This window comes from Corvus hawaiiensis, chromosome 2 (genome assembly GCF_020740725.1).
Source record: "Corvus hawaiiensis isolate bCorHaw1 chromosome 2, bCorHaw1.pri.cur, whole genome shotgun sequence".
Classification (NCBI taxonomy): domain Eukaryota; kingdom Metazoa; phylum Chordata; class Aves; order Passeriformes; family Corvidae; genus Corvus; species Corvus hawaiiensis.
The window spans coordinates 115,554,361-115,580,497 of record NC_063214.1 but is presented as its reverse complement, the minus strand read 5'-3'; the positions used below and the strand labels follow the sequence as shown (position 1 = coordinate 115,580,497).

At 53.4% G+C, this 26,137-nt stretch overlaps 2 protein-coding genes across 11 annotated transcripts in view; one reads left to right on the top strand and one right to left on the bottom strand.

Annotated features, from left to right (window-relative positions):
• BCOR (BCL6 corepressor) overlaps positions 1-26,137 on the top strand; it is an 82,230-nt gene that overhangs the window by 26,495 nt on the left and 29,598 nt on the right. For 6 of the 10 annotated variants that reach the window (XM_048289367.1, XM_048289359.1, XM_048289338.1 and 3 more), the window contains exons 2-6: positions 16,399-16,528; positions 18,026-18,104; positions 19,030-21,858; positions 22,553-22,606; positions 23,060-23,243. In XM_048289367.1, the coding sequence (XP_048145324.1) occupies positions 16,443-16,528; positions 18,026-18,104; positions 19,030-21,858; positions 22,553-22,606; positions 23,060-23,243 (3,232 nt within the window). In that variant the 5' untranslated portion in view covers positions 16,399-16,442. Of the gene's footprint in view, positions 1-7,560; positions 8,053-16,398; positions 16,529-18,025; positions 18,105-19,029; positions 21,859-22,552; positions 22,607-23,059; positions 23,244-26,137 lie in introns of those variants that run through there. The other 4 variants (XM_048289412.1, XM_048289391.1, XM_048289385.1 and 1 more) reach the window with 3 other exon arrangements.
• LOC125321173 (homeobox protein engrailed-1-like) lies at positions 7,974-10,917 on the bottom strand. Its single transcript, XM_048293567.1, has 2 exons — positions 10,353-10,917; positions 7,974-9,895 (listed from the first exon to the last, which is right to left on the bottom strand). Exons 1-2 carry the CDS (start codon positions 10,915-10,917, stop codon positions 9,666-9,668), a joined length of 795 nt encoding a protein of 264 aa, XP_048149524.1. The 3' UTR covers positions 7,974-9,665.

Sequence of the window (26,137 nt, the reverse complement as noted above, 5' to 3'; positions counted from 1 at the left end):
TTGCCCGCCCCGAGATCGGAGGGACGAGCCGGGAATGTTACAAAAAACAAACAAGACACCAAAAAAAAAAAAAAAAAAAAAAAAAAAAAAAGTGTGTGTGTTTATTGGAGCGTACGTTGAGAGAGCAGACAAAATCTCATTTGTCAGGCATGAAGGTGGGCTGTGTGGAAGGCTATAAATATACCGGGGAGGATTGTATCGCGGTCACTTTTCTGTTCTTCGCCATTTCTAAGGTGAGTGGCGGAGGCTGAGGGACCGGGCAGGGGCTTCTCCTGGTATTGTTTGTCCGTCTGTGATAGATCGGTCTAGACAGCCGCTCAGGCTCCCTGCGAGCTCAGGAACCAGAGTCTGAAAGGGAGAGTGGGGGAGACGGAGAGGAAAAGGTCACCGCGATATTTTTTCTTCCCCCCCCCCCCCCTCTTTTCTTCCTTCCTTTCTTTCTTGCCTTTTTTTTTTTTTTTTTTTTTTTTGTGGTGATGGTTGTTAACCCTTCACGCCAGAGGGGATCGGGGCTGGCTATCCCGGCCTGGAACGATGTGGTAGCACAGCGGCGATCGCAGGGATGATGTCGGAGCGGGGGGGACGGTACCGCGCCTCCGGGCCCGGGCGCTGCCCCGTCCATCTAATGGCTTTATAAGAGATGTTTCCCACAACAGGAAGAGAGTTCACGAGACGAGTGCCAGATGATTTCGTTCCCAGGAGTTTCCTCTCTGGAAACTCCGAGGAGCGCTTGGAGCCGGGGTCGGGCAGCCACAGGGCGCCCTCGGGCTCGGGGGCGTCCCCGGGGCTCCCCGCCCCTCGCGGCCCTGCCGTGTCCCCCTTCTTCCCGCGGGCCGCAGTGGAAATCCCGAGATGAAGGTTCCCGGGCCCGCGGGGGGAGCGAGTTTCCATGGCCGCCTTCAGGTTCCGTCAACTTCTCCCCCGGCAACTCGGCGCCCTTCTCTCCACGGGGCCGCATGTGTGCTCACAGCGTGGGGCAGCCCTCGGCTCGTGTCCGTGCAGGCAGGAGCCGGGCGTACCTGCCTCGGGATGTTTGGAAGCCCACGGTAGCAAACACACCTCGTGGAAGGCAAGGGCAGCAGGAGAGAGGGGTCTGTGTTGCAGCTCGGGTGGGCCGGGGTTTGTTGGCAGCTCCTCCGTGCGTGTGCACTTCCTTTTGTGCTTGAGACGTCCTCGGTGGATGAGATGCGATCCTGGCGTGCAAGCCTGGGCGGTACAGATTAAAAGCAGTTAAGGCTTTAGAGCGATAGATAAAAGCTGGTTTTGTTGGATTCGCCTGCAGCGCAGACCATTCCCATCCCTCTTTGTCTGAGCCCTGGTTCCGGGCGCTATAGCCTTATTGGAAATGCTCCCGAGCAGTCCACGCAGCCAGGGCAGCAGGCAGCTCAGCGCTTATTTACACGTCACATCTAAATACATCTCTAATTAGATAGAAGCAACGCCGGAAATGGCAGATTTGTTGCATATCTAATAGAGACCAGTGCAAACAGACTCAGCAGGGTTTCCCTCTCTTCTCCCCCCCCCCAAAAAAAAACCCCCACCATCAAGACCAAGCCACTAATCTGAGAGCGAACAGAAATGACTTCTCCCATTTGAGTGCATTATGAACCACATTGGCAAATGTCTCTAATATTTAAAGCAATACTTGTGATGTGTGAGCTGAATGCCCAAATATGGACTGGGTCTTGAAACAATACTGGTGCCTTGGCTTTATTCCTGTGTTGGTGGACAATCCAGGCTCCGTGTCACACACTCTATCTGCCTTTACCAATGTGCCAAGAGCTGCAGCTTCTCAGGCAGTTCAAAATTGTCATCCCTCTTCCCTCCTCTTCCTCCGCCCCATGATAATTCACTTTTTTGAAGACTGATGAGGAAGCCAAGGTCCCCTAACAGTGACTGAACTGCAGGGGCTCCTGTACCGTCCATGCAAGCAAACTTTCTGGATCTGTGCAGCTGTGAGACTGCACAAAGTTGTTACGTTTTCATGTCTCCGTTTGCAGAGAAAATGGACCCAGGTCACCACAGCTCAAAATACTGAGTGCTGCACATACCAAAGTAGTTTTGGCAATCTGTGGCTGTCGTTTACAAGGTCTCTCAACTTTGACCGATGAGCGGCCCCTGCAAAGACAGGCAGAAGGCCGGCTGCAGTTCAGGTCATAGCTAAGCAGCCACGTTGCTCTCAGACTAAATATGGCTTGGAGTAAATCGGTGCTTAATGTGGAGGACAAGTGATCTCCAGTTTCTGCATGTCTCGACAGAGGTCTGTGCTCTTGCTGGGACCCTGCAGCATAGTTGGGTTGCACAGGTGATGTGCGATGTGCTGTCTTTCCCCCGAACACTGCAATACATCACATTTTAGTGTGGGCTTAGAGCAGCATGAAGCCGAGTTTAGTACTTCCTCCTTAGGCTGGTGTTGCTTTAGAAATAATTGATGGCCAGAGCAGGCCTCCTCCCCTCTTTCTTGGTTTTGCAAGAACCTGAGTAGAGGCACGGAGAGCCGGGCTTACCCTTTTTAACTACGCCTAGCAGCGCTCGCTGGCTGCATCGCGTGTGCGTGCCGGAGGGAACGCGGAGGCCCGGGCTGCAGGCAGGGGGAGTTCCCCTGGCCGTGAGCAGATCCCGTTAATCCTCTGGCCTTTCAGGGAACCGGCTTACAGCAGCCGCTGCTCCGGAGCGACCTTTCCCTCCGACCTGACCTGCTCAGGTCCCCGGGCTGCGGCGGGCAGGGAGGTCTCTGCCAGGAGAGTGCATCCTTCCTCGGGTTTCTCCGGAGCAGGCAGCCAGCGCTCCTTTGAATGGCCGAGCAGATGAGGTGGGGACGGAAAGGAGGAGGCCAAGAACTCCTTGCAAATGTGGCTTTAGGAAAGTTCTGCTGCTTTCCAGCAGGGAATTCATTTTTCCTTGTTTGCTGGACAGCAGTTCTTGGCTGAGTGGAGATGTTTTTCCCCTCCTCTCTTCCACTGCTGGAAAAGTTAGCGAGTAAGAGCACGCCTCCGTACCTGCCCGCTTGTGTTCCAAAACTGTTGTCTGAATTATTTGGGACTCCTCCTTCACTCTTTGCACCCCAAACCTACCTCATGAGCTGACAGATTTGGTGCTGTGTGATTAGACATGCAAGGAAGTCCGCTTGGAAAAGATCCTGACAGCATGAAATATAATTTGTGATCTGAAAGACAGTTTCCAGTATAATCTCATTATGCACCACAGACTCCCGGTGTTATTTTGTAGAAGGCGGACAATGATCAATTTACATTGACCTAGGGCTGGGCGAGCTTTTAGATGGTAATTGCCATATTGATTTGCATGCAAAAAGAAGACCTGCTAAAATTAAAGACCGGAAGCTAAATTAAACTAAATTTATTGTCTAGGTGCAAACTAAAAGACTTGTTAAAGTCTAGGGTAGACTTGGAAAGCTATGAAATTGAGAGAAACATGATTCTCATCCCTATCACTCCGTAAAATGAATCTACACGATGGGACAAGGGGCTGCAAAGCACCCATTGTGAGTGGAGGCACACAAGCCGGGGCTGTTCCGTGTAAGCCCTGACTCCCTAAACAATCAGAGAATAAAATATCTCCTCTGTCCAATGAAAATCTCCGTCTGAATGTTGGGATTGTCGTGCTAAGGAAAACAAAGCTTTATTTGGATAAGACAATTAAAGTGGAAAGCACAGAATCCACCAGCCACACTGGGAACAGCTCGTATAAAGAGCTGAGTGTGTTCAGTAGAGCACAGGGGAAAGAGGAGGTTCGGGGCTGTGTTCCACGGCCGAGCCTGCATTGGGAAAGCCTCATTGTGCTTCCTGTGCCTTCTCCTCGGCCAGGAGGGCGAGAGTGCTCCCAGCCTTGGTGCTCTCTTTCCTGTGGCTTCTGCTGCCCTTGGAGCAATCTCCCATATCCAGGAGCTGCACCAGCTCAGTGCTGTGGTGGGGTCTTTCCCCATGCACCTCTAGACAGCCCACGGTGGGTTGCAGTCTGCCAGCCAGCTCATTCTTTCTCAGAGCGTGGTTTGCTTTTCGTTTTCAGCTGGAGTAGCTCATGGTCGTACCCCAGTACCTCACCTGGGGACCTTGTATGCCTTTCAAGTATTCGTATATTACAAAACGTTTGGGCCTGTATCCTCAGTTACCCTCAAAGTCAGAATTCCACCTTCACTGGGAGTATTGGAGTAGATGGCACTTGGCATAGTTGATAGCAGAGAAGTATGCCTGTACTTGCACAGAGAGCAGACTCCATGCTTGGGGCAGCCCTATGGGTGTCCTTCTGCCTGTGTGGACAGGTGCCACGGGGCTGCCTGTCCCTCACCCACCGCTGTGTTTCCTCTGTGTTCCCCAGGGGTGGGGTGGCATTGCATCTGGGAGTCTTCTGGAGGGCTGAGAGAGCTTTGCGGGGCTTGTTTAGTCGTGGTTTGAGTAAGGCATTTGTGTATGGTGACAGGTAGGGACAGAGAAGTGAAATCAAAGCTGGGGGGGTGTATTCTCAGCTCTCCTTGAAATTCACAAAGAACTTGTTAAGGGCACAAGAAGGGGTGGGCTGAGCTCCTCTTTCTAAGCGTAAATTCCCTCCCTGAGCCAAACTTTCTCCATGTGAAAGCTCCCGGCTATGGAGAGATCCTACAGGGATCTCTGATCCTCGGGCAATCCCCTTTGCTCCCACGCCCCGGTGTGCTGGGTTGTGCTTTAAGCTTCTCCAGCTTGCCCACAGCAGTGGGAGGCTGAGCTGGGTGTTGGGGAAAGCCCTTCCCACAGGCTGCAGTCCCCCAGGTTCACCTTGCTCTGGCCTGGTTGTGCTCCCCGTGCAGTGTTTTCCTTTCCTCCCGTTTCAGTAGTCAAGCACAAAGTGGATTAGCAAAGCCCGGTGCAGAATTAAGCAGCCCGGTGTGAAGTTATGCGGAGCCTGCCTTCCGCTGCAGACCTCCTGTGCTGTGCTGTGCTATGCTTTGCCGTGCCAGGGCAGCCCAGGACCAGCGGGCAGGGGTGGATGCTTCCCGGGGTCTCCACGCCTCGCTGGGTGAGGAGAGAAATACCTCTGGCTAAAGTTGGGAGCAGCAGGGGAAGCCGGAACACTACTTGCAAGCAGGAAGTGATCTCCCAGGGTAAACGTTTTAATGGAAGTGTAACCTGGCATTGCACAAAACCCCAACCCAGGGTGGCTGCTGCCAGCTGGGGAGGATGCAGAGCTCGGGGAGATGCGTGGGAGGCTGTGCCGTGCAGTGCCAGGGGCACCCACAGCGGAGCCCTGTGTGCAGAGCTGGAGGCGGCTGTGGCGCGGCCTGCCCTGAGCAGGTGGCTGAAGGTTGTCTTATTTTAGCTACAGAAATATCTCTCTAGATCCATTACTGCGAGATCTCGTTTGCAATAAACTATATTGGCTCCCCTCTTTATACAAATTGCTGGTATGAAAGAAAACCCAGCCTATATGCATGGAGGCAGGCATGAGCTAGTGAGATCAGGTTTCCTACTGAGCTCCCAGAGGAGAAGTCAGCATTTGATTGAAGCTACACTTGGTTCTTGGTTCCCAGGGGACAGCAGCCCTGAAACACGAGAGCCCTCCCTCCTTTTTTCCCCCCTTCTCTCTTCTTCCTCTAAAAGCCTTTGTGCTGAAAGAGCCTCAGTAGGCACGAATCGCCTGTCTCTCACAAGACTGTGTTGCAGCCTTTGCTGACATTGTTCTGTTAGCAGTGGTTTTTACCAGGCCAGCAGATTTCAAGCTACGTATAGGCAATGAATAGTCGATGATACTGACCTGCGAATATGTACTGGCATCTTTGGGCGGGGAATCTGATTCGGAAGTCGATTGGAGACTTATCACATGAACGTGAAGCACCTTACCTGCCTGGGTAGTGCTGCCCTTTGGCAGGAGTTAGGCCAAGATGGAGACATGCTTCCAGTAAAATCAGCTGGTTTTCCTTACTGGTGCCGGCTCCCAAAGTGCATATAGGTACATAGAGAGTGTTATTCCAGCTCCTGTGGCCTCGTAAAGAGTTTGTGCGGGACACAAATTTCAGAGAAAGTTGCCGTGTCTTGGTTTTCTCTTAAGAGATACACAGTTTGGGTAATGCCAGGAGTCAGACTGGGCAAGGAAAGGTTTCCTCGAACAGATTTATTTTCCCCATGCTTCTGTAAAGTAAATTCCACGTCTCCTCCAACTTTGCTGCTGATGTAAAAATAAGTAAGGGCAGGGAAGGAGGTACGAGGATTTACGCTCAAATTCCAGCTGTGCCCAAAAAAACGCCCTCTGAGAGCGTGCAGCGCACTCCTTTGCTGCCAGGTGGTTGTATCATGAACGAAGCTGGAGTCGTGCTTTAGGTTATTGGCATTTTTCTTTTCTCAGTTTTTCTTTCTCCTTACGATGGAAAGGAGAAGGTTGGGAGCGTGTTTCTGTCGCCCGGCTGAGCGGAGGGGCCGGGGCCGCCGCGGGTTGCGGGATCACCGCCGCGGGCAGGGCTGGCGGAGGGGCCCCTCGGCGGGAGGTTCGCTGCGACAGCAGGTCGGACGCTGCCGGCGGCGGCCCGGTGCGAGGCGGCCGGGCAGGAATCGGGGGAAGCCCGGCTTTCCCGGGGAAGGGCTGCTCGGGGGCGCGCCGCGCCGCGGGGGCGAGCTCGCCGTGTGGCGCGGGGCGCTGCGCAGCTGCAGGCGCGGCTTTCCCCGCTACAGCGGGGTTCCCCCTCGCCTTTCCCAAAAGCCAGACCGAGAGCGGAGCTCAACTTGTGATTGTGCAGGCGTTTCGTCGGGCGTGAGTGCTGACTGGAAACCCCTCTGTGCTGTGGGGGAGAGCCCCGCGGCGCTCGCACCCCGCCCGCATCGGGTTGGCGGAGCAGCACCCCTCAGCCCCGGGCCGGCCCGCAGAACCCCCCGGGGCAGCGCGGCTCCGCCTGGCCAACCTCCGGGAACAAGCACGTTTCTGGCCCCGGGGCGGGGGAGGTGGGTAGAGGGTGTTCCTTGTTTTGAGTAAACCAGCTGCAGTAGTTGATGGTAAAGCAATGAAGGCAGACACAATGCTGCTGTTGTTGGTTTGATCTCTAACTGGGGATTGTTAGTCTGGATTTAACTCTGTGGCAAGGGAGGCGGGGGTTGGGGGGGGGGGGGGGAGAAAGGCGAAGGCTGTTTACAGCCAGTGCAAATAATGTGACAGCTGTTGGAGCGCGAAAAGCCCGCGCCTCGCCGGCACTCGCACACAAAAGCTCTCGCTGCGGCCGGAGTGGCCCCGGGGCCGCTCCGCCGCTCCCGGAGGCACCGCCCGGCGCTGCGGGGCCCGGCGGGGCGCCCCGAGGCCCGGCGGCATCCCGAGCGGCGGCGGCGGGGCGCCCAGCCGCGCTTCCCTGCCGCCCGCCGCGACGCTTAAGCAAACGCCGCTGGCCCGGGAGAAGCGTTCCTCCCCCTCCCCCCCGGCCCCTCTTTCCGCCTCCGCTTGATTTACAAGCGCAGCGAGGCAGCTGGAGGAGCGGCCGGCTCCGTGCCCGGCCCCGGCGCTGGGAAATCCCTCCCGGCGGCAGGTTTGCGCCGGCCCCGGTGACTTTGCGGGAGCGGCGGGCGAGGCGTCCCGGCAGCCCCGCGGCTGGAGAGGGCAGCCCGGCTCCGAGCCTCGGCTGGCCTGGGGCACGGCACGGTGCGGTGGCTGGCAGCGCGTTTCCCTCACAAACACGTGTTGGCAGAGAAGTTGTTATCGCTTGAGATGGCAGCGTACGACCCCCGATAACCTGGACGTGCAGAGACCTCTGGAGTAGGTCTTCAGTGAAAAACTCCTTGTGCGTAGATTTCCCGAGTGGCTATTTTCTGCTCAAAGCCTTTGCATCCAAGTCCCTCAGTTTGCCTTCTGAGTGTAGGATATAAAATGCTGTCTGTTCTTGAAGTTTGCTCCAATACCAAGAGTGATCTCCTGGCCCTTTCAGAAGAGCCTCTGGAAAGTCGAGGGAACTTGGAGAACTGGGTTCTGGCCTATATTTGTACCTGACATAATTTCACTACCTACAAGAACCTCTGTGTGTCATATAGTAAGTGACCTCCACATACTACTGTCTTTTTGACGAGGCGGCTCTGGGGTGGAAAGCAGGTAAGGGGAGATGTTTATTCCTCCCTCACCCCCCTTTTAGTCGTTTTGGTCGATGGGTTGTCTTTATCTATTTCTCTCCAGTCAATCTATTACGTTTTTTTCTCTTTTGGCCTTGACTGTCCCCTTAGTCCTTTATGGATTACACTGTGCTATTAGTGGCAGAACTACAACAGTAGTCATTCAACAATTTTAGCATCAATTCCTATAAACTGGTATTTTATATGACATGTGCCATTTTTCTGCAAGAATACTGCTTGCGAAACTAGTTTCGCCTTGGAGCAAAGGCGGAAAGATAAACAAGCCTGCATAGCCAAAACACTTGCATAGCCAAAACACTGGCAATTGCTGCCTCCTTCCAAATCTTTTAAAGTCACGGAGCAGTATTTTCAGGATTATGCTGCTGCCTCTGAGGAGGGAATGTCGGCGGCGTTAAAAAAAAAAAAAAGAAGCTAATGCAAATTAGAGAAAAATAATTTTCTTTCAGCGATATGCAATGTATTAGTCACTTGTTATCATGCTTAGAGGCAGACCTCATTTGCGCGTCTGCCAACTCGTTCACATCTGCTCAGAGCTGTTCAGGGCATTTTAACCTTGGCGGTGTCGTGTCGTAGTCCCACGGATCAAGAACGAGTAATTAAAGCTCTAAGCAGCAGCAAAAAATTCATAGCCGCCCATCTGCATCGCAGTTGATTCGCTGCTTTGTTTCGGTGCGCAGGGCCGGGATGGGAAGGCAGGGCCGGTGGCGGCCTCCACGCTGCCTCCTCTCCGCCGGGGCACCGCTGCTACCGGCAACTTTATGTCCTTTTAATGTCCTTAATGTCCTTTTTCTTCCGATTTTTTTTTTTTTTCCTTTTTTATCTTCATATTTTTTCGTGTGTTGTTGGGTTTCCTTTTTTTTTTTGCCCCCGGTGTTCTCCGCACACTGAGTCGGGCGGTATTTGGCGCTGGCTCTGCCCACCCTGGACAGGCGTTTCCTCTAAAGGTCTGGAGAAGGTGGTGGATGCGAGGTCGGGACACGTTGCGGAGACGTTTAGTCGAGGTGCTCGTAATGCAGCTTTCGTAACTGAGGGCTCGCCAGCGCTTTCCAGAAGTGCTCGGGAAAGCGTTTCCCATTAAGGCGAAACGTTAGCGCCATAAACCCGACATAAACTTTGGGGCGAGGCTAATTTTTATGCATTGTTCAGTAGAAACCGAGCTGTTTATTTGTTTGTTGTTGGGAGGAGGAGGAGGGAATTTAAAAACAAAAACAAACAAAAAAAAAGGAACAACCCCCCCAACTTGCCAAGCACTTTTTCTTGCATGCGGTCGCCGAAGGTCCCCGTGCCCCGGCCCTGGCCCTCGCGTGGCTGTGCAGACAAAGCCCTGCGGGGAGCGAGAGGCTTCCAGGCCGGCTGCGCTAGGTAAAACGAGAGACGAAGGCACCTAAGTTTAATATTTGCCTGTTGTGCGCGGCCATTTGCTGCATGAGGCGCGGAGCCGCCGTCCCCCGGCGGGGCTGCGAGGCTGGCGCTGGGGGAGGGAGGGAGGGGGTGTTGGGGGAGCGGATGGAGCCGCTCCCTACCCTTCAGCCCCGCGAAGCTGTTGCTCCGTAAATGAGGGAACCACAGGCCCTGTCAGCCGTAGTTATGCAAAATGAAGTCGTCCGTGATCAATATCTCCCAACGTCCCCGACGGATGCGTGGGGGGGCCGCCCCCGCCCAGCGTGCCGCGGCGGCTCCGCGCCGGGGAGCGGTGTGCGGGGTGGCCGGAGGGAAACCAAGGGCGTACGTCCTATTAATCACTCCACCCCCCTGGGGTGCGGCGGGGGCTGGGGGAAGGAAACGGGGGCCGTGCTCCGGTATTTCTGCAAGGATAACGTTGCGGAAGTGAGCGCAGGCCTTCGCCCAACTCTCGCATGAGCGCTGGGACTTCTGTATTCAGTGGGGGGGGGGGTTCTCCCCCACCCTGCCTCATAAGTTTCCCGAGCTATTGGGGGCAGGGGAGGACTCGCTGGAGCCCGGCTAATGGCGAGCCCGTGGCGCTGCGCTCTCCCAGCTTCCCGCGGACGAACAATGGGGGACGAGCGGGGGGAAGGGGCTGGCTTGGTGGTATTTTTCTGTTTTTTTCCCTTTCTTCCCCCCCCCCCCCCTTTTTTTTTTTCTTTCTATCCCCCTCTAGGGAAGCAAAAGCCATATGGAATAAAGGCAACAATGAAGGGCTCCCGGGATGCCGAGTGCGCGGCGGGTTTTAATGGGCTGGGGGGGGGGGGGCACAGGCCTGCGCTCTTCCTTCCCCGCGCCGGGAATGCGGCCTTAAATTACCTGAAATGCACATTTCTGCCTGGCCCGCGGTGCGTGGGTGTGTGTGCTTGCGTGTGTGTGTCCCTCTCCCACTGCTGCCGCTGCTCCGCCTGCGCAGCGCGGGCTCGGTCGCTGCCTGTTGTCTCTGGCAGCGGAAACCTCGCTCCCGTGCGCGCGCGCGCGTGTCTGTGTGTGTGTTTAAAATGGCGCGGACGGCCTGGGTAGGGAGATGCCACGGCGGATGGGCGACGGGACGGAGCCCGGGCTCTTTCCGGGGGGCCCCGTCTGCGCGGGAGCCCGCGGGTTCCTGCGGCTGAGCCCGTTTGCGGCTCCCTCCTCCGCCACCGCCTCCTCCAGTAGCCTTGTTTCCCGGCACGGCCGGAGCGGCGGCAGGAATCCCCCGGCCCCCCCCGGAGCGCGTATCCCGCCCGCCCGCCACCGCGGCGTGCGCCTGGGGGACAGAGGCATCGCCCGCGCCGAGGGGGGGAGAGGGGGCCCCGGAGGCGGGCGCCGTAGCGGTGGTGCGGGGCTGCCAGTGCGGCGGACGAGGTCGGTGTTTCCCGCGAATCTCTGGGAAATCCTTCATGCGGTGATGCCTCAAAGTTAGGTACCAGCCACCTCAGCTCCCCCCCCCGCTGTGTGTGTGGGAGCCTTTGCAGCCTCTCTGTCGCACCCCCACGACGTGGTTTAACCGGAGGGAGGGAGAGGGAGGGAGGGAATGTGAGTCCCCCCGCCATGCGAATGTCCCGTAGCCTTCAGGTATGGGCATCGCGGTGTGCGGAGGCATCCTTGGCCCCCTGAGGCAGCCTTGACCCCGAGGAGCGTGTGCCTGGGGGTCCGGGTCTTCCCCCGAGGCTGCGCGGCAGGCAGTGCCGTGCGGGCTCTAGGGAGAGGCAGCCAGGGTTATTTGAAGGATCGCCAGCCATTTTAACTTTCCCTCATTGGCCTCCTCCCCCGCCCCCTTCCCCAGTTCCTAGGCTTATCATTAATTGAAAACTTTTTTTTTTCCTCCCCCTTTTTGGCTGCCGCCGGCAGCTGAGAGCGATGCAATGATTCGCCTCGCAGCATATGGGAAGGGGAACGCGCCGCTGCCGCTACGGCGCAGCGCCTGTCTGTGCAGGGTCCAAGGCGTGACAGGCGGCGCGGGGGGGGCGCGGGGGCCGCCGCTCCCTCGGGCCCCCTGTGCCGGAGGGGCCGCCCCCGCCAGAGCCCCGCTGCACCGGGGGTGTCTCCGTGGGGCCGGAGCCGGGCGCAGAGCGGCGGGCAGCCCGGCGTGGCGGTGCCCGGGCAGGGGAGGATGCCCCGCTGGCGCTGCTGCGGGCGTTGGCGCTGCCTCGGCGGCCCCGGGTGCCCCCGGTCGGCTCCTCCGCGCCGTGTTTACACGGCAGAAAGTCCCGGTCGCTGTTCGACACGTGACGGTGTGGGAGCCACGGGAGGGGGGAACACGGGGGGACACGGGAACGATGAGGGGGTGGCTGCGGCAAGAGCCTTAAAATAGTCGCCGACCCCCTTGTGCTGCCTGCACGCTGCCTAAACCGAGATGCACTACTGTCGTGCATGACTCAATATGTATTTTAAATCGGTTTAGCGATCTCGCTGGCGCATTGTGCTTAGCTTTATGGTTAAATGAAATGCCACACGTCCCGGGTAAAGGTCAAACTTCTTCTCTAATCCGCGGATCCGTGCGGCGGCTACTTAGTCTGCACCTTCCTCCTCTGGTTTACAAAACGTGTCACTAGCGGTGATGTCGTGTGGAGATTGCAAAAAATAACCCACAGTATATCTTATTTTTTATATATATATATATATATACGCACACACATATATATATATAAAAAGCGCAGCCAACCCTGTTCTTTAAACACTTGTCTAATATTAGATCGCTGGCTGCTGCCAGAGCTTTATACGGCGCATTGTAAACGGTGCAGCAATACGGTGTCTCTGAAGTCTCCTTTCTAGCCGGGGCACAGATCGTTGTTTCTGTAAGTCGTAAATATGTAAGTCGGAGGTACAAGATAAACGAGGTACCTAAACACATTCATAAGCATCAGCCCGTATTTAAGCTTATAAATACCGTGCGAGCGCTGCCCTTTAAATCAAGCTCCAGATGAACGGGGCTGAGGGCTAATCGAAGTAGATCGCTACGAGTCCCCGACTGCTTTTCACTTCTTTCTCAGGGATTTTCACAAATCTAGAAATGATCCTTCCAGTGGCCTGGAACCGGGTGGCGACGGGGCGGTGGGGGGGGGGGGGGGGGGGGAGGGAGTGAGGGTGTGGGTGTGTGAGATGTGGGGGAGGGATCAGAGGCCGGTAATTTATCGCATCGCTTTTAATATCCGAAAGGCCGGGTTGTTTGCCGAAGCTCCCGGCGCTCCGTTGGTGCCATCGGCTCTCGCAGAGGTTTTTTTTATACCCCGCGTAGCCCTCCCCGCCGGCTGCCGCTGCGCTGCCGCTGCTGCTGCCGGCTCCGTGGCTTGTGCAGTGGAAACTGGCGGGCTGCCAGGCGGAGCTCGGAGGTGGAAAAGAGTAAAGGCGCCAAAAGGGAACTCGTGCGCCGCTGCAATTCTCCTCCCGACCCGCTTCCTGGCTCGCTGCAGCCACCGGCCCCGCCGGGCTTCCTCCAACCCACCTCCCCCCCCCCGCCCCTCGCTGCGACTTTCACCTCGCAAACTCGCCGCCGGGCACCCCGGGGTCATGGGGGTGGAGGGGGAGGGGGGAAGAGGAGGCTGCCCTGTCCCGGTTGGCGATGCCATCCCCACCTCTTTCCCCCGGAGGCACGGAGAAGTGGAGTCTTCCTCCTCCTCCTTTCTCCCCCTCCCCGCGGGCATCGGGTTTTTCTCGTTTCCACGCCAGGAGCGTGTTAACAAAACTTTGCTGCTGCTGGCGTCAATGGCTGCCAAAAGTCTGTTGACGTTGCGAGGGAGACCCAAACGTTTCCCTTTTTAATCAGCTGCCCGAGCAGTGCGGTGTGTGCCTGTGCCTGCCTCTGCGGCGCGGGGCCGGCGGGGCGCGGGCAGCGCGGGAGGTGAGTGGGTGTTCCCGGCGCGGCTCGGCTCGGCACGCCGAGGCCCCGCTCGGCACCACGCCGGGAGGCAGGTTAGTGCTTGCAGGCGCTTTTCACAACTGGTTTCACACGGCGGCATCGCTGCGGAACCGCGTGTGCGTTGCGCGTCTCACTCTCTCCCCCCCTCCTCCCCGCGCCTCCCTCCCTCTCTTCCTCCCTCCCTCCCTCCTCCGTGCATCACCGTCTATGTTTAGCCGCAAATGGCTTTATCGGCCAGACACCTCCCGGAGGAAATGCCGTGCGCGCTCCGGCTGCCGAGCCCCGCTCCGCGCCCCGCCGCGCAGCGCAGCGGGGGCGGCCGGGGGGGGCTGCGGCGCCCTGGGGCGCGCTGGCGGTGGCCCGGTGGGTGACAGGAGGAGGGAGGGAGAGACGTGTCCTCGGTTTCCTCCGTGCGCTGGGGCGCTCAGCCCGCCGTCGGGGTTGCATAACGGGACCGGCTGCGCCCACCCCCGCGGAAGCTGGGTATAAATAGGTGCAGTGCCCCCCACGCCCCCGCCACTGTCCCTCCCGTCCCCGCAGCGCACAGCGCTTGTGGCACTGCCGGCGTTTGGCCGAGCCTCTGGAGTCCCCTGCGAGCCGGCATCCCCGACAGGCAGCTGCTTGTGGGGAGAGAGAGAGGTGGGGGAGGGACAGGGTGTGCGAAGAGTTAAAAGTCTGCTGCTTGTTGCAATGAAATTATGGCTGGCAGTGGCGCCGCTGCTCGTTCAGCAGACCTCCACTTCTAAACAGTTCACAAGAAGTTCATCAGGGCGGCGATGATTATAACCGCACACACGCGCGGACCCGGGGCGCGCAGCGACAAGGGGTGGCTTTGGGGCGGGGGCTGGCAGCCGTCGGGGGCGCGGGCTCTGACCTGCCCAGTGGCCCCGGGACATCCCACCACCTCCCTGCATTCGGGCGGGCTTTGCCCTTGCTCGGGTGGTGGTGGCTGTGGGACATGGGGCCTCCTGATTACTGCTTTGACTGGGGAAGCTCTCGCTCCCCCCACGCAACTTCAGCATTTCGCTATCTACACGTGTCAGGGGATTGATGGGCTCTAGTTCAGGCACCTCGCCTTATCTTAATGATACATTTCCACCGAGGAAACCGGGCGGGCACAGGCAGCCCCTCTTGAGGAGCCATGGCCCCAAAGGAAAGCGGGGCACAGGGAGCGGGGCCGTGCGCTGTCGAGGCCCTTCTCCGAGCCGATGTCTGTCCCCTACAGATGAGGCAGCGCACGGGGTGGCTACTAACCTTACGTAAAACCCTAAATCACTCTCTCCATGCTGCTGCTGCCTCTATTGAAAACATTACGAGCGGCGCATCTGGAAACCAGTAAATCTGTCCAGAAAACGTCTTTCCAGTGAAATAACTCCTTTTGAATGATAGCGCGGTAACTAACCTCCGCGGATTTTTGTTTCCTCGCGGCGATTTGTGCGGACTTCATTAGGAAAAGCTAACCGTTGTGGAGAAAGGAGGGTCAACATGCCGTTTCATTAATATACATTTGTTCCAGACGTGGAGTTTTGCACAAAAGGCCTCTCTGAGGGGAGAAAAAAGTGTTGGGGAACAAGGCTTTCCTGCCGTTTCAGTTCTTAAACCTCTCTGAACGTGTGTGAAGTATTGTGTTAAAGGCCCAATCTGGGCTTCTTCCCCATTAAATGCCAAAGTGATCATTTGCATATTTTGTAGCCTGACAAAGGAAATGAGTTTGCTGGGGAAGCATGGATGCTTTGGGAGACGTTAGGCATTAAACTCCCAGTGGTCAATCGCCCGTTACTGGCTTGTGTGTGTGTGTAAAAGGAGTATCATGCCTCCTGCTTAAAGGCTTCTATTTTTGTGAGAGAGGAAGAGCTGAGGGATATCCTGTGCATTAAAGGCTCCCCCTACTTATTAACCCAGCATTTAGCAGCAGGATGCAGGCTGAAGCTCAGTCAAAAGAAACGACTCAACCTCCGAAGAGCAATTAAAATCTTGCACTGGAATAAATCATGCGCCGCGATAATCCTGTTAATAAAACGCAGCTTGTCCTGACACTTCGCTCATGCAGCAAACTAGAATTTAATGCGAGCGGAGGTGGCGTTAGGCAAGGTAGAGGGGAGGAAAAGCCTTTTCCCTCTCTGCCGCTGGACGCGAAAATGTGGTTACCTTTCACCTGCCTCTCCGGCTGCACACGGCGCCGATCCTCTTGGACTGCTAATACTTCTCCAGTGAGCCCGCTAATGATTTCTTTCCCTGGAGTGAGCAGGCATCATTGAATTACTGAAAGCACTCGCAGCAGCAGCAGCAGCAGCAGCAGCAGCAGCAGCAGCAGCTCCGATGCAGAAGCCACCAGGGCTCCGTGCTTAATCAAATCAAGGGGTGGGGAGCTCGCCAACCCACTTACTATTTTTAACCCCTTTCTCCAAGTTAGTCATGTGCAGACGCTAAAAGGGAGGTTTTTATTTAGATGCCTTCTGTAGCAGTGTCTCTTCAGTTTTAAGTCCTCGTGTAAAAGCCTTATCAGCAATCAGTGTAGCTAATACACGCGGTATGTGGTTGTTCTTGCCATGCCCTCCTGCTCCTGTGTGTTCCTAGTGCAGGACTTCTGTGAGCACCTGTGGGTTGTTTGAATGTTCCCCCAGGCTCATGGGGTCTCCCTCCTTGGTTCAGTCTATGTGAGATGAAGATTTGGGGGCTGGTGTGTACTTGGCCGGCTGAGTTATTTCTTGTGGAAATGAAATGCTGTGGAGAAACTTTTATTTGTCGATAGTCTGGAATGATTCTTAATTTTCTGGATGTGCGCTGGGGAAAAGATCTATCTCCTCTGACCTATAAATGCCCTCAATTTGCTCCTTTATTGCCGGGTATCTCCCTTAGCGGTTAACGTAGGCAGCTCACTCCCCGCACCAATCCTGCATTCATTATTAATCACCCGGAGGGAGGCTGGCTGCTCCGCTGTGATGTTTGCACTTCCTCCTAGACAAATCTGCTCAACTTTTTTTTTTTCTTCCTTTTTTCTTTTTCCTTCTTTTTTTTTAATAGAATATAAAACCGTGAAGAAAAGCGTTGATTTTTAAGAAGACGTCATGCTTTCTGCAACTCCCCTGTATGGCAACGTTCATAGCTGGATGAGCAATGAAAGGGTCCGCATGTGTGGAATTAATGAAGACAGGTAAATATTTAAGCTTCTGGCAAGTTAAACCACACTGTAATTCTGCAGAGCGAGGTCTTGGAGTTTGCTCGCTTCCCTAACACTGGAGCAGAAAGCTGCCACCTTGCATCGAGATCAGCCCAGCTTGGAGGGAGGGCAAAGGGAGAGAGTCAAGATGTGCCTGAGAGCAGTAGAGCAGATGCTGATTTACTACTGAACAGGCAACCTGGGTCAGTGAAGTAGGGATGCCCCCAAAGCAGCCTTCGAATGTGCTTTTACACTTAACTTATTATTTTGCATTTGTGAAGGGGAATTAAACCAAATAGTGCACGTGTTCTTGTCGTGACTCTGCAGCAGAGGGGCTTGTGCCTGCAACTTGGTGTTCCCTTCCTTTGGACCAACAGCTTGTCATGTGAGATAGGATCAGTAGTGCCTGTCTTCCACAAGTGAATTTCTCCTCCTCCCCACCTTTTTTCCTGCTGAATGTAATTCAATTGATGATCAAAATTACAGTCTTCAATGGGGTGACACAGGCACTGGCAGGTGTCCCCTTACCTTAAATCCCAGCATTTTAAAAAGCAAAATGATGCTGGACAGAAGCTGCAGATATGCCTCCAGTTCTCTGTGCCAGTTTTGTGTGGTTTTAGTGCTTTTCTGTCTTCTCATTCCCTGTTCTCACTGTTGTGTGAAAAGCCTCCAAAAAGCTGGTGGAAGTTTTTGGTCTTTGCAGGGAATACTATTTGCAAACATAAGCTGAAAGAAAACAACCAAGCATCTCACTTTCTCATCGAGCTTTCTCACCCTCTCTCCCCACTTTCCTCCCAGTTGTTTAGGGATAATAACTGTATGTGCTACTTGCAGGGAAGGTGCATCTTTTAAAAACAAATGGATTAAAATCGCATTTCTGCTTTATGGTGCTGATGTGCCTTTAAGCACTTTGATTGAAAGGAGTTCTTTTGGGTAATGCTGAAACTTTCCTTCTGCTGCATGTCAGCGATTTTTATCCCTGGGATTTGGAATTCGGCACTAAGGTATATTCTTTATTGGTGATTTCTGTGATAACAAGTCCCAGTGCTGCAACACTGGTATGGCACAGATGTGCAGCTCTCTCTTTAGCATGGAAGAGCTGATGTTCGTATGATATTAGCGTGTGTGTTTTGATTTTATCCTCAGCAGTGTTTATGGATGGTATATGAACAGAGTGTGTTTAAAATGGGATATTCTCACCCTGGAAAAAGGAAAGGGCAAGGAGCAAAAGAGAAGACCTTGACAAAAACTGCTTGCTTTGGAGGAGGCTGCTCTGAGATGTGCTTGGTGTGTTCTCGTCAAACCCCTTTATGCTTATTTTCAAATGGTTCTTGCTTTTCAAAGTAGTCGCCATGTATGGGTACGGAGAAGGATAAATATGTTATCTCATGGGACTTCTCTAGGGGAATCAAAATACGGAGGTGATATGATACCATACTGATCCAAGATGCACAGGATGTTTTCAAATAGTAAGCTTCTGTTTTTCAATAGGAAAATTCCCGTTAATGATGGTGATGCACCGAAAAGCAGACTGGAGTTGAGGGAGGAAAATCACCTGAATCACAGTGTGGTAAGAAGTTAAAAGCTTCGTGCTGCAGATGAATCCGTGCCTGTCCTCCCCACCGCGACTCCTGCCCTTGGCTGTTATTACGCGATCCATTTGGAGAAATGATTAAAACACCTTCCTGTTGCAGCCCTAGTGGGTTTGGGCACATGCACGTTGTTTCTGTGAAACAGTGAAGTTGGGGCTTTGTTTATTTATCTCGTTAATCTCTTGATGCTTTGTGATGTGTGTTGTTGTATGATGTCAGATTCTTAATTTTGCTGTTACGAATAATGCCATGCGGAATACCAGCATGTGTAACAAAAATAGTTCACGTAAGCATTAAGAACATCAATGTTCCAGCAAAGTTGGTGAGGCTTTTCCTTTCTTTGAATCTACATGGGGAGCAGCAGGTGGGAAAGAAATTCGATGGCAGACCTTTCTTCGTGCTGCATCCTCAGATGTCTTGTGCCATGAATCGTGTGGCGGTGGCAAGCCCCAGAGCAGAGCTGCAGTTGAGGGAGAGGTCCTGGAGGAGGAGGATGAGGATGAGGAGGAGAGGCCCTTCATCCTTCTCTTTCTGGTCTCTATGCCACAACCCACATCCTCATGCTCTGGCAAGGCTGGGGCTGAAGAGCCAGTGGTTGCACAGGAGCGGTGCCACTGAGCATCGTCTCTGGGCCACTCCGGCTGCTTGGGTCCTCACGCCTTTGTTCCTGGCTGTTTGAATTTTGGATTTGGGGAGATTGGTGTTGATGTTTGTGGTGTTATACATATTGCTCCGTAGGTTCCTGTTCTCCTATTTTCCAGTGTAATCAGCCTCTGTACGTTTTCACAAAAACAGCATGTTTGCATTGTTACTGTTTCTCTTCCAAAATGCTGATCTATCTGTAGCCTGAATGGTAGTCATGTTAGTGAGATGTGAAAGTAACATGCTTCTTGTTCTGTAAAGGTGGATGCGACTACAGCACATCGCATTGACAGTCTTGCAGCTCTGAGTATGGACAGGTCTGGACTCATGCGAGAAGGACTCAGAGTCCCCAGCAGCATTGTCTATTCCAGCTTGTGCGGACTTGGCTCGGAAAAATCACGGGATGCTACGGGTTCGATAGCCAGCCTGGGATTTACTCCTGAAAGAAATCCAGAGATACAGTTTAAGTCTAATCCCCCCGAAGCGGTGGAAAGCGCAGCTGTCTCTGGAAAAGCCCCGAACGGCTTCAGCGCTATATACAAAGCGCCACCTGGAATACAAAAAAACTCTGTCCCAACAGGAGAGACACTGGGTTTGGACCGAGCTGCAGGTGACAGGCAGAGTCCCCTTGGTGTCAATGGTGCTAGTTACCTAAGGCTCCCCTGGGTAAACCCCTACATGGAGGGCGCAACGCCCACCATATACCCTTTCCTTGACTCACCAAATAAGTATTCGTTGAACATGTACAAGGCATTGCTACCTCAGCAGTCCACCTACAGCTTACCGCAGCACCTGGCTTACTCGCCCGTATGTACAAACGGTGAACGTTTTTTATACCTGCCTCCCTCCCACTACGTTGCCCCTCACATCCCTTCGTCGCTGGCATCACCCATGAGGCTCTCGACTGCTTCAGCTTCACCAGCAATCCCACCTTTGGTGCACTGTCCGGATAAGAGCTTATCGTGGAAGATGGGGGTGAGCCCAGGCAACCCTGTCGACACGCATGCCTACCCCCACATCCAGAGCAGCAAGCAGCCCCGGGTCCCCACCGCCAAGCCAGCCCCTGCCAACTTGCCTGCAGATCCCGCACTCCTGCTGCCGCACTCGCCCCGGCCGTCCCCTCGCCTCCCCCTGCCCACCCAGGTTGGGGATGCCTATGCCGATTTCCACAAACATTTCCCCAGGATCACCACCTCTCCCTCCTCTGCTGTTACGCTCCCAAAGCCCTATGTGAACATCGGCAGTGAATTTCCACCTGCTCGTCTCTCCAACGGGAAGCTTCCCAAAGGCAGTGATGCTGGGGAGGCACCCCTGCCATCTGCCCCCCATACACGGAAGGCTGGCCATGACCGGAAAGACAGCAGGTCTCCCCCACTCCTGGAAAAGCAGACTCCGACCAAAGACGTCACCGACAAACCGCTGGACTTGTCGGCAAAAGTGGTTGATGCAGAAACTGCTGGCAAGTCAGACCATGGTAAGAAAATTATGCCAACAGTGCTGGTGCATGGAAGGGCAGGAGGGGGGACGCACTTGCCAGGCAGTGACATCGTTCAGAAAGAAACCATTTCTCCTGGGAACAGCTGCCCCATCTACAGGCCTGAAATTATCAGCACGGCACCATCCTCCTGGATCGTTCCTGGTCCCAGCCCCAGTGAGGAGGCTGGGAAAAATGTCCAACTGAAAAACAAGGCACTGGACTGGGTTATGCCACAGCCGCGGAGTTCCTCCTGCCCCAGGATGGGTGGCACGGAGGCAGTGGTCGGCAGCGTTTCGGGGGCGGTGTCAGCGGGGGGGCGGCCAGCATCAGCGTCACCAGCTCCCAATGCCAACGCGGATTGCGCCAAGACGGCCCGGAGCTCTGCGGAGAGCACCGCCTCGGTTATACAGCATGTCGGGCAGCCCGTCGCCACTCCTGCGAAACACAGCACTAAGGTGGCCAAATCCTGTGGTCAGGAAGCCAACTTCAAGGCGACTGAGACTGCCCTGGCCTCCAGCCCCATCTTCCTGCCACCCAACGAGGCGTTTCGCTCCCCACCTCTGCCCTACCCCAGGAGTTACCTCCCATATCCAGTGCCGGAGGGGATTGCCATCAGCCCTCTCACCCTCCATGGGAAAGGACACGTCTACCCACACCCTGTCTTGCTGCCCAATGGCAGCCTCTACCCCACCCACCTGGCTCCCAAACCTGGCCTCCCTTACAGCCTGCCAGCTGGAAGGGGGGAGTTCATGACCTACCAGGATGCACTGGGAGTGGGGATGGTGCACCCCATGCTGTTGCAGCATTCTGCTTTGGAGATCAACAAAGAGGAGAAGACAGAACGGAGGTCACGGTCTCACGAGAGAGTCCGCTATGAGGACCCTGCTCTGCGGGGCCGGTTGCCAGAGCTCCTGGAGAGTGGTGGGAAGATGCATTTCGAAATGCCCAGTGACAAGAGCGTGAAATTGCACCAGAGCTCTGGCCATAGCAAAAACTCTGCAAAAAGCGACAAACACCTCTTCCCGGATCTTCTGCGAGACGAGCAAGAGGCTAAGAGTGAAGCAAACACAGCGAAAGCCAGCTTTGCTACAGAAGGCAGTAATCAGACTAATGACCCTACAAAGCACAAGGTAGAGCAGGCGTCGCAGCACAGAGATTTTATTGTAATGAGAGAGGAGTTTGGAAGAAATAATGATGTTCATGAAACCTATAATTTCAAGCAAGCCCAGAGTTCATCAGTGTTCGGCTTAAGGAAAGAAGATTTATCTGTGAGCCAGCCTAAAGAGAGAGTGGCGGTCCAGCCTTCGCCTGTTTTCTTGGAAAGCGTGCACGAGAGCGATACTCCAGCTCTGGCTTTTGGCAAGGTGCAGGAGGACGCAAAGCCGTTCTGCATGGGAACTGCGCCGCCGAGCATTGATGCCAACCAGACCTATACCAAAGATGGAGCTGACGACGCGGAGTCTGCCGATGGCAAAATACTGAAACCCAAGCCGTCGAAGTTGGCCAAGAGGATCGCAAACTCTGCCGGTTATGTAGGTGACCGATTCAAGTGTGTGACGACTGAACTCTACGCTGACTCCAGCCAGCTCAGCCGGGAGCAGCGGGCGTTGCAGGTGAGTCCGCGCGGTCCAACGACCGCCGCGCTTTTTGTTGTTATTTCTCTGTTGCAAGTCACAGTTGAGTTTTTAAAGTTGAGAGAAGCAACACAAGTGGGGAGACCAGAAATTCTTTTTGTTGGGTTGTACTCGCCGGAAATGGTTTTAAATAGCAAAGTAAGTTTGTTAGTGAGAGTGAGGCGATGTAAAGAATAGTATGTGTGGCTTATAGGTATGTATGGGCTAGTGAGCTTTAAAGGGCTTTTACTAAGATCTGATACAAATGTTAATGCACGTCAATGCAATGTTTGTGCAGTTTCGAGGGGAGTCGGACAGGCATGCATGTTACCTTGGTGCTGGCTGTAATTTCTCGGCTGGCCTGTAGTGCCAGCTAGCACAGCGTACCCAGAAGTTGTGATTAGCATGCCAAATGTGCTGTTGGATGGCAAGGAGTCGCAGCCATGCATTAGCGGGTCTCAGGCAACGTTGGTGCCAAGCGAGCGCGTAGGGAAGAGTAGGAGAGGTATTGAGGTTGATGCTAAGGGATGATAGACAGATGCTGTGTAGGAATATTCTTAGGGTGTTTTACTTATAATGAAGGGATGAGTTAAGCCAAATTGTTTTGCATTGTTAAGAAAAGAATTGGTTTATGCTTATAAAAATGGATGAAATTATCTAAATGATCCATTGAGTGCCCATTTTAATTACATAGATGGAAGGATTACAAGAGGACAGTATTTTATGTCTACCTGCTGCTTACTGTGAGGTCAGTTCTTCAAATTTTTATTACTAGACTCTTACATAAACCTTTGAGTTAAATTTCATTTCCAAATACACAAAGGGAAGTTTGTGGGCCATGGTCGTTTTTTATTCATTGTATGGTTTTGTGTTGTTGTTTTTATTTTATTTTACTTTATTTCTTTTTGTTTTTGTCTCTTTTTACCTCCAAAATGGAATGTTTTTGTTTTATATATAATATACATTTATATATAATCTTTTATATATATATACTTATATATGAAAGAATTGTGTGGCTATTTGCTTATAAGATGCTAGAACGCTGTTTTACAAGTCAGGTGTGTTATACTCCTACCCTTAACTATCTATCTGAAACCTTGGTTTTGAGTCAATTTTTTCTTTGGAAATGCTTTCATATAAGGTAAGGTAAATGAAGTAGTTTTTATTGCAAGACTTTTTTTCATATCAATTCTCTTTCTAGCGTGCAATGATGCGCTTCTCAGAGTTGGAGATGAAAGAGAGAGAAGGCCAAACAGCTACCAAAGACTCAGAGGTCTGCAGATTCAGCCAGGCAGACTGGGAAAACTTGAAAGGAAACAGTGAAAAGAAGCCAAAGTCTGTTGCTCTGGAAGATGCCATTGCTGACCAAAATGACAATGACAGATGTAAGCGAATTTAGATGGCTTTCTGAAGCGTGTATGTGTCTCTGTGCCATGGCGGCTTGCAGCAAAGCAAGCAAATCTTCGTGTTCTCACCGTGTTGCTGGTGAAAGTCACTGACCTCATCCTCTGCAGGTGCTGAGTTGCCATGGCTGGTGCCCTCTGTGCTTGTTTTGGGGTTTGCAAGTTTCTGGTTGCCATTGTACCTGCTTTTCAGGAGATAAGTTAACTGCCTGTCACTGAGTTCCTGCCTTAGAGAGATCCTCCTTTTGACTGATGGGGTGCTGCATCAGCCAGTGAACGCAAAAGTCCAAGGTTATATTTTAAATACGGAAGGGAGATGGGGGAAGAGAGGAAAGCAAGGAGGAGTTCAGCTTCCTGAAGTTGCAGTAGCACTGAGATATGCCAGTATTGCAGTCTTCAGGCAAAGCAGGGATGGAGGACAGAAGAGTGATGGGAAGTGGGGAAGGATGTGATCTGCCAGGCTGGCTTATCCATAAAAGCTGCCAGTAACGACTCCAAATGATAAGAAGCTACTTTGCCAGGGTGACTTCTGCTGCAGTGGCTGGGGAGGTATGTGAGGCACAGGTTCTTGCAGGCAGAGTCTGTGAAATTCCCTGTGGGGCTGTCAGTTCCCTCTAGGCTGTGGCAGGGTGTCAGAGGACTATGGAAAATGCAACATCTTAAAACTAAGATGAACTTTAAAATAAACAAATGGTATTAGGGGATTTTTTTACTGTATGCAAGAAAAGATCACTTCTTTTTTGTTTGTGCTCTTGGTAAGCATATGGCTTCTGTCAGTTTCCACAGGTTTTTTTTGTTTTACCTATGTATTTGAGGAATGGATCAGTTCCTTCTGTTGCTACTTTGTTTTGAACAACTCAGAAAAAAAAACTGTGCTGAAAGCATTGCAAAACAAGAGGAAACGCACTGCAGGCTGCTCCTTGTGTGTGTGTGTTTGTGCACTGTGTAACTCAGTGGTTAAGTGTGCTCTTCTGTAGGTGGAGATTCATGGGTAGGGCTAGTAGAAAATTTCGTTCAGGCAATTTAATAACTTTGAATTATTGTTCTGGTCTTTGGTTAATGCTTTTGGCAGAGAGCACGCTGGTCAATCGTACTTGCTCAGTTACTCACCTAAATCAAGTTACTGTGGTATTGCTATTGCTGAAATAACAGCCTCAACAAAAATCGGCCTGGCAAAACAGCAAGGAAAAGTTTTAATTGTGGAAGTGGAGAGGGTACCAGGGTGGGGAGAGGCAGGCTGAGGCTCTGGAAGCTGGGCAGCCTTTTCCTTTTCCAAGCTCTGTTGAGGTAGCTGCAGGGAGGAAGGCACAGCTTCCTTTGCAGTCCCCGTGTAAAAGCTGAGAGCTGGGCAGGCTGCCGCCCTTGCTGTCCCCATTGCAGCCTTCTTTGCTCCTCAGAGGACTTGGGATGCCCTGGTGATTTCCAAAATCTGTTAAATTCCACCTTGGCTGTGCTGGAAAGCTAGAAGAGCAGCGGCGGCAGCAGTCCCGCAGCTTATTCTGGCTGCAGAGAGGGCTCAGCAAAGAGGAGGATGATGGGCTGTGGAGCTGAGGGAGGGGCCCAGGGGATTAAGAGAGGGAGGGAAGGCAGGCTTGCTCAGGGACATGGGGCTGCTTGTGGAAGGATGGCAGGGGGCTGTGGAGAGGATGAGTGTTAGAGCATAATTGTATGCTGAAACCCCTCCCCCCATCCTTGCAAAAGGCTGATGATACGGTTTGTCTGTAAACTCACCATTTAGTGAGATCTCTGACACTTGAATCTGCTGGCTAAAATGTGTTTGAGACTATTAAATAACTGTTGGAAGCAAGGAAAGTATGTTCAGTTCATTCCTTTCCTCTGCTAATTAGCTCTGACTTAACAGGCTATTTCAGACTTTGGCCAAATGTCTAAACTCCTAAAAGCACGGGTGTGTTCTGCTGAGGGAGCTCCTTTTTTTGCCCTTCTGGGCAGCAGCAAGTACTTACCAGTACAGATTCAGGTCTCAGTAAAAGTTTTTTATCGAGGTGGTCCACCTCCTGCCCCTTGGGATAGCAGCTGATAAATCAGGAAGCCGAGTTTCACACCTCTTGAATGCCTCTACTGTGGTGGCTTGGGCTCTCTGTTGGGGCTTAAGCCACCGGCAGCCTTAATGCATCTCTCACTGAGCGACTGGAGCTCTGCCTTCTCTTCCCCTTCGGTGAGAGCCAGGGCTGCTTATCTTTTGCCTTCCCTTTGCCTTCAATTTCTGACCACGCTGTTGGTGCTTTTGGCTTTAAAGCTCCTGAACGGGAACGAGCTGATGGTTTGCAGCCTCGTCTGTTTCCCTTCTGCCTCCTGCAAGCGATCTTGCTGCTTGAAAAGTTGTTTCCCCCTGTTTCATGTTTGTGTGGCACTAGCTGAAACAGCCATGCCTTTACCTGTGTGAGGAGGGAATTTAGGAGTGAAACCGGTGAGCTGTTCTGCCTTCACCTGCCTGATGTCGGCGGGGAGGAAGGAAACTGCATCCAAAACTGTGATTGTGGCATGGAGCCAACTCCCAGGGCTCCCCCGCTGCCGCCTCGGCACGGTGGCAGCCGTGCTTGGCATGGAGCACCAGAGCTGATCGGGGCCCTGGCAGCTGCCTGCCCCCTTGGCTCCTCTAAACCTACCAGTGCAACAAAGGGCTAAATAGCACAGGCAGGTGATGCTTACAGAGGCATCTGATGGGATGGAAACTGCTCTTTTTTTTAGCTTGTCCTAGGACTTGCTGATTTTCCTAGCTGTACTGCACGTGTATAGACTTTTTTGGAAGCAGATGAAGGCATAATATCTGGTTCCTTAAGTTTTCTTCTGACTTGGCAGTGCATGGCTTTGTTGTACTGGGAGTCTCCTTAAGCTTCATCGAGCCTTCTGGAGAA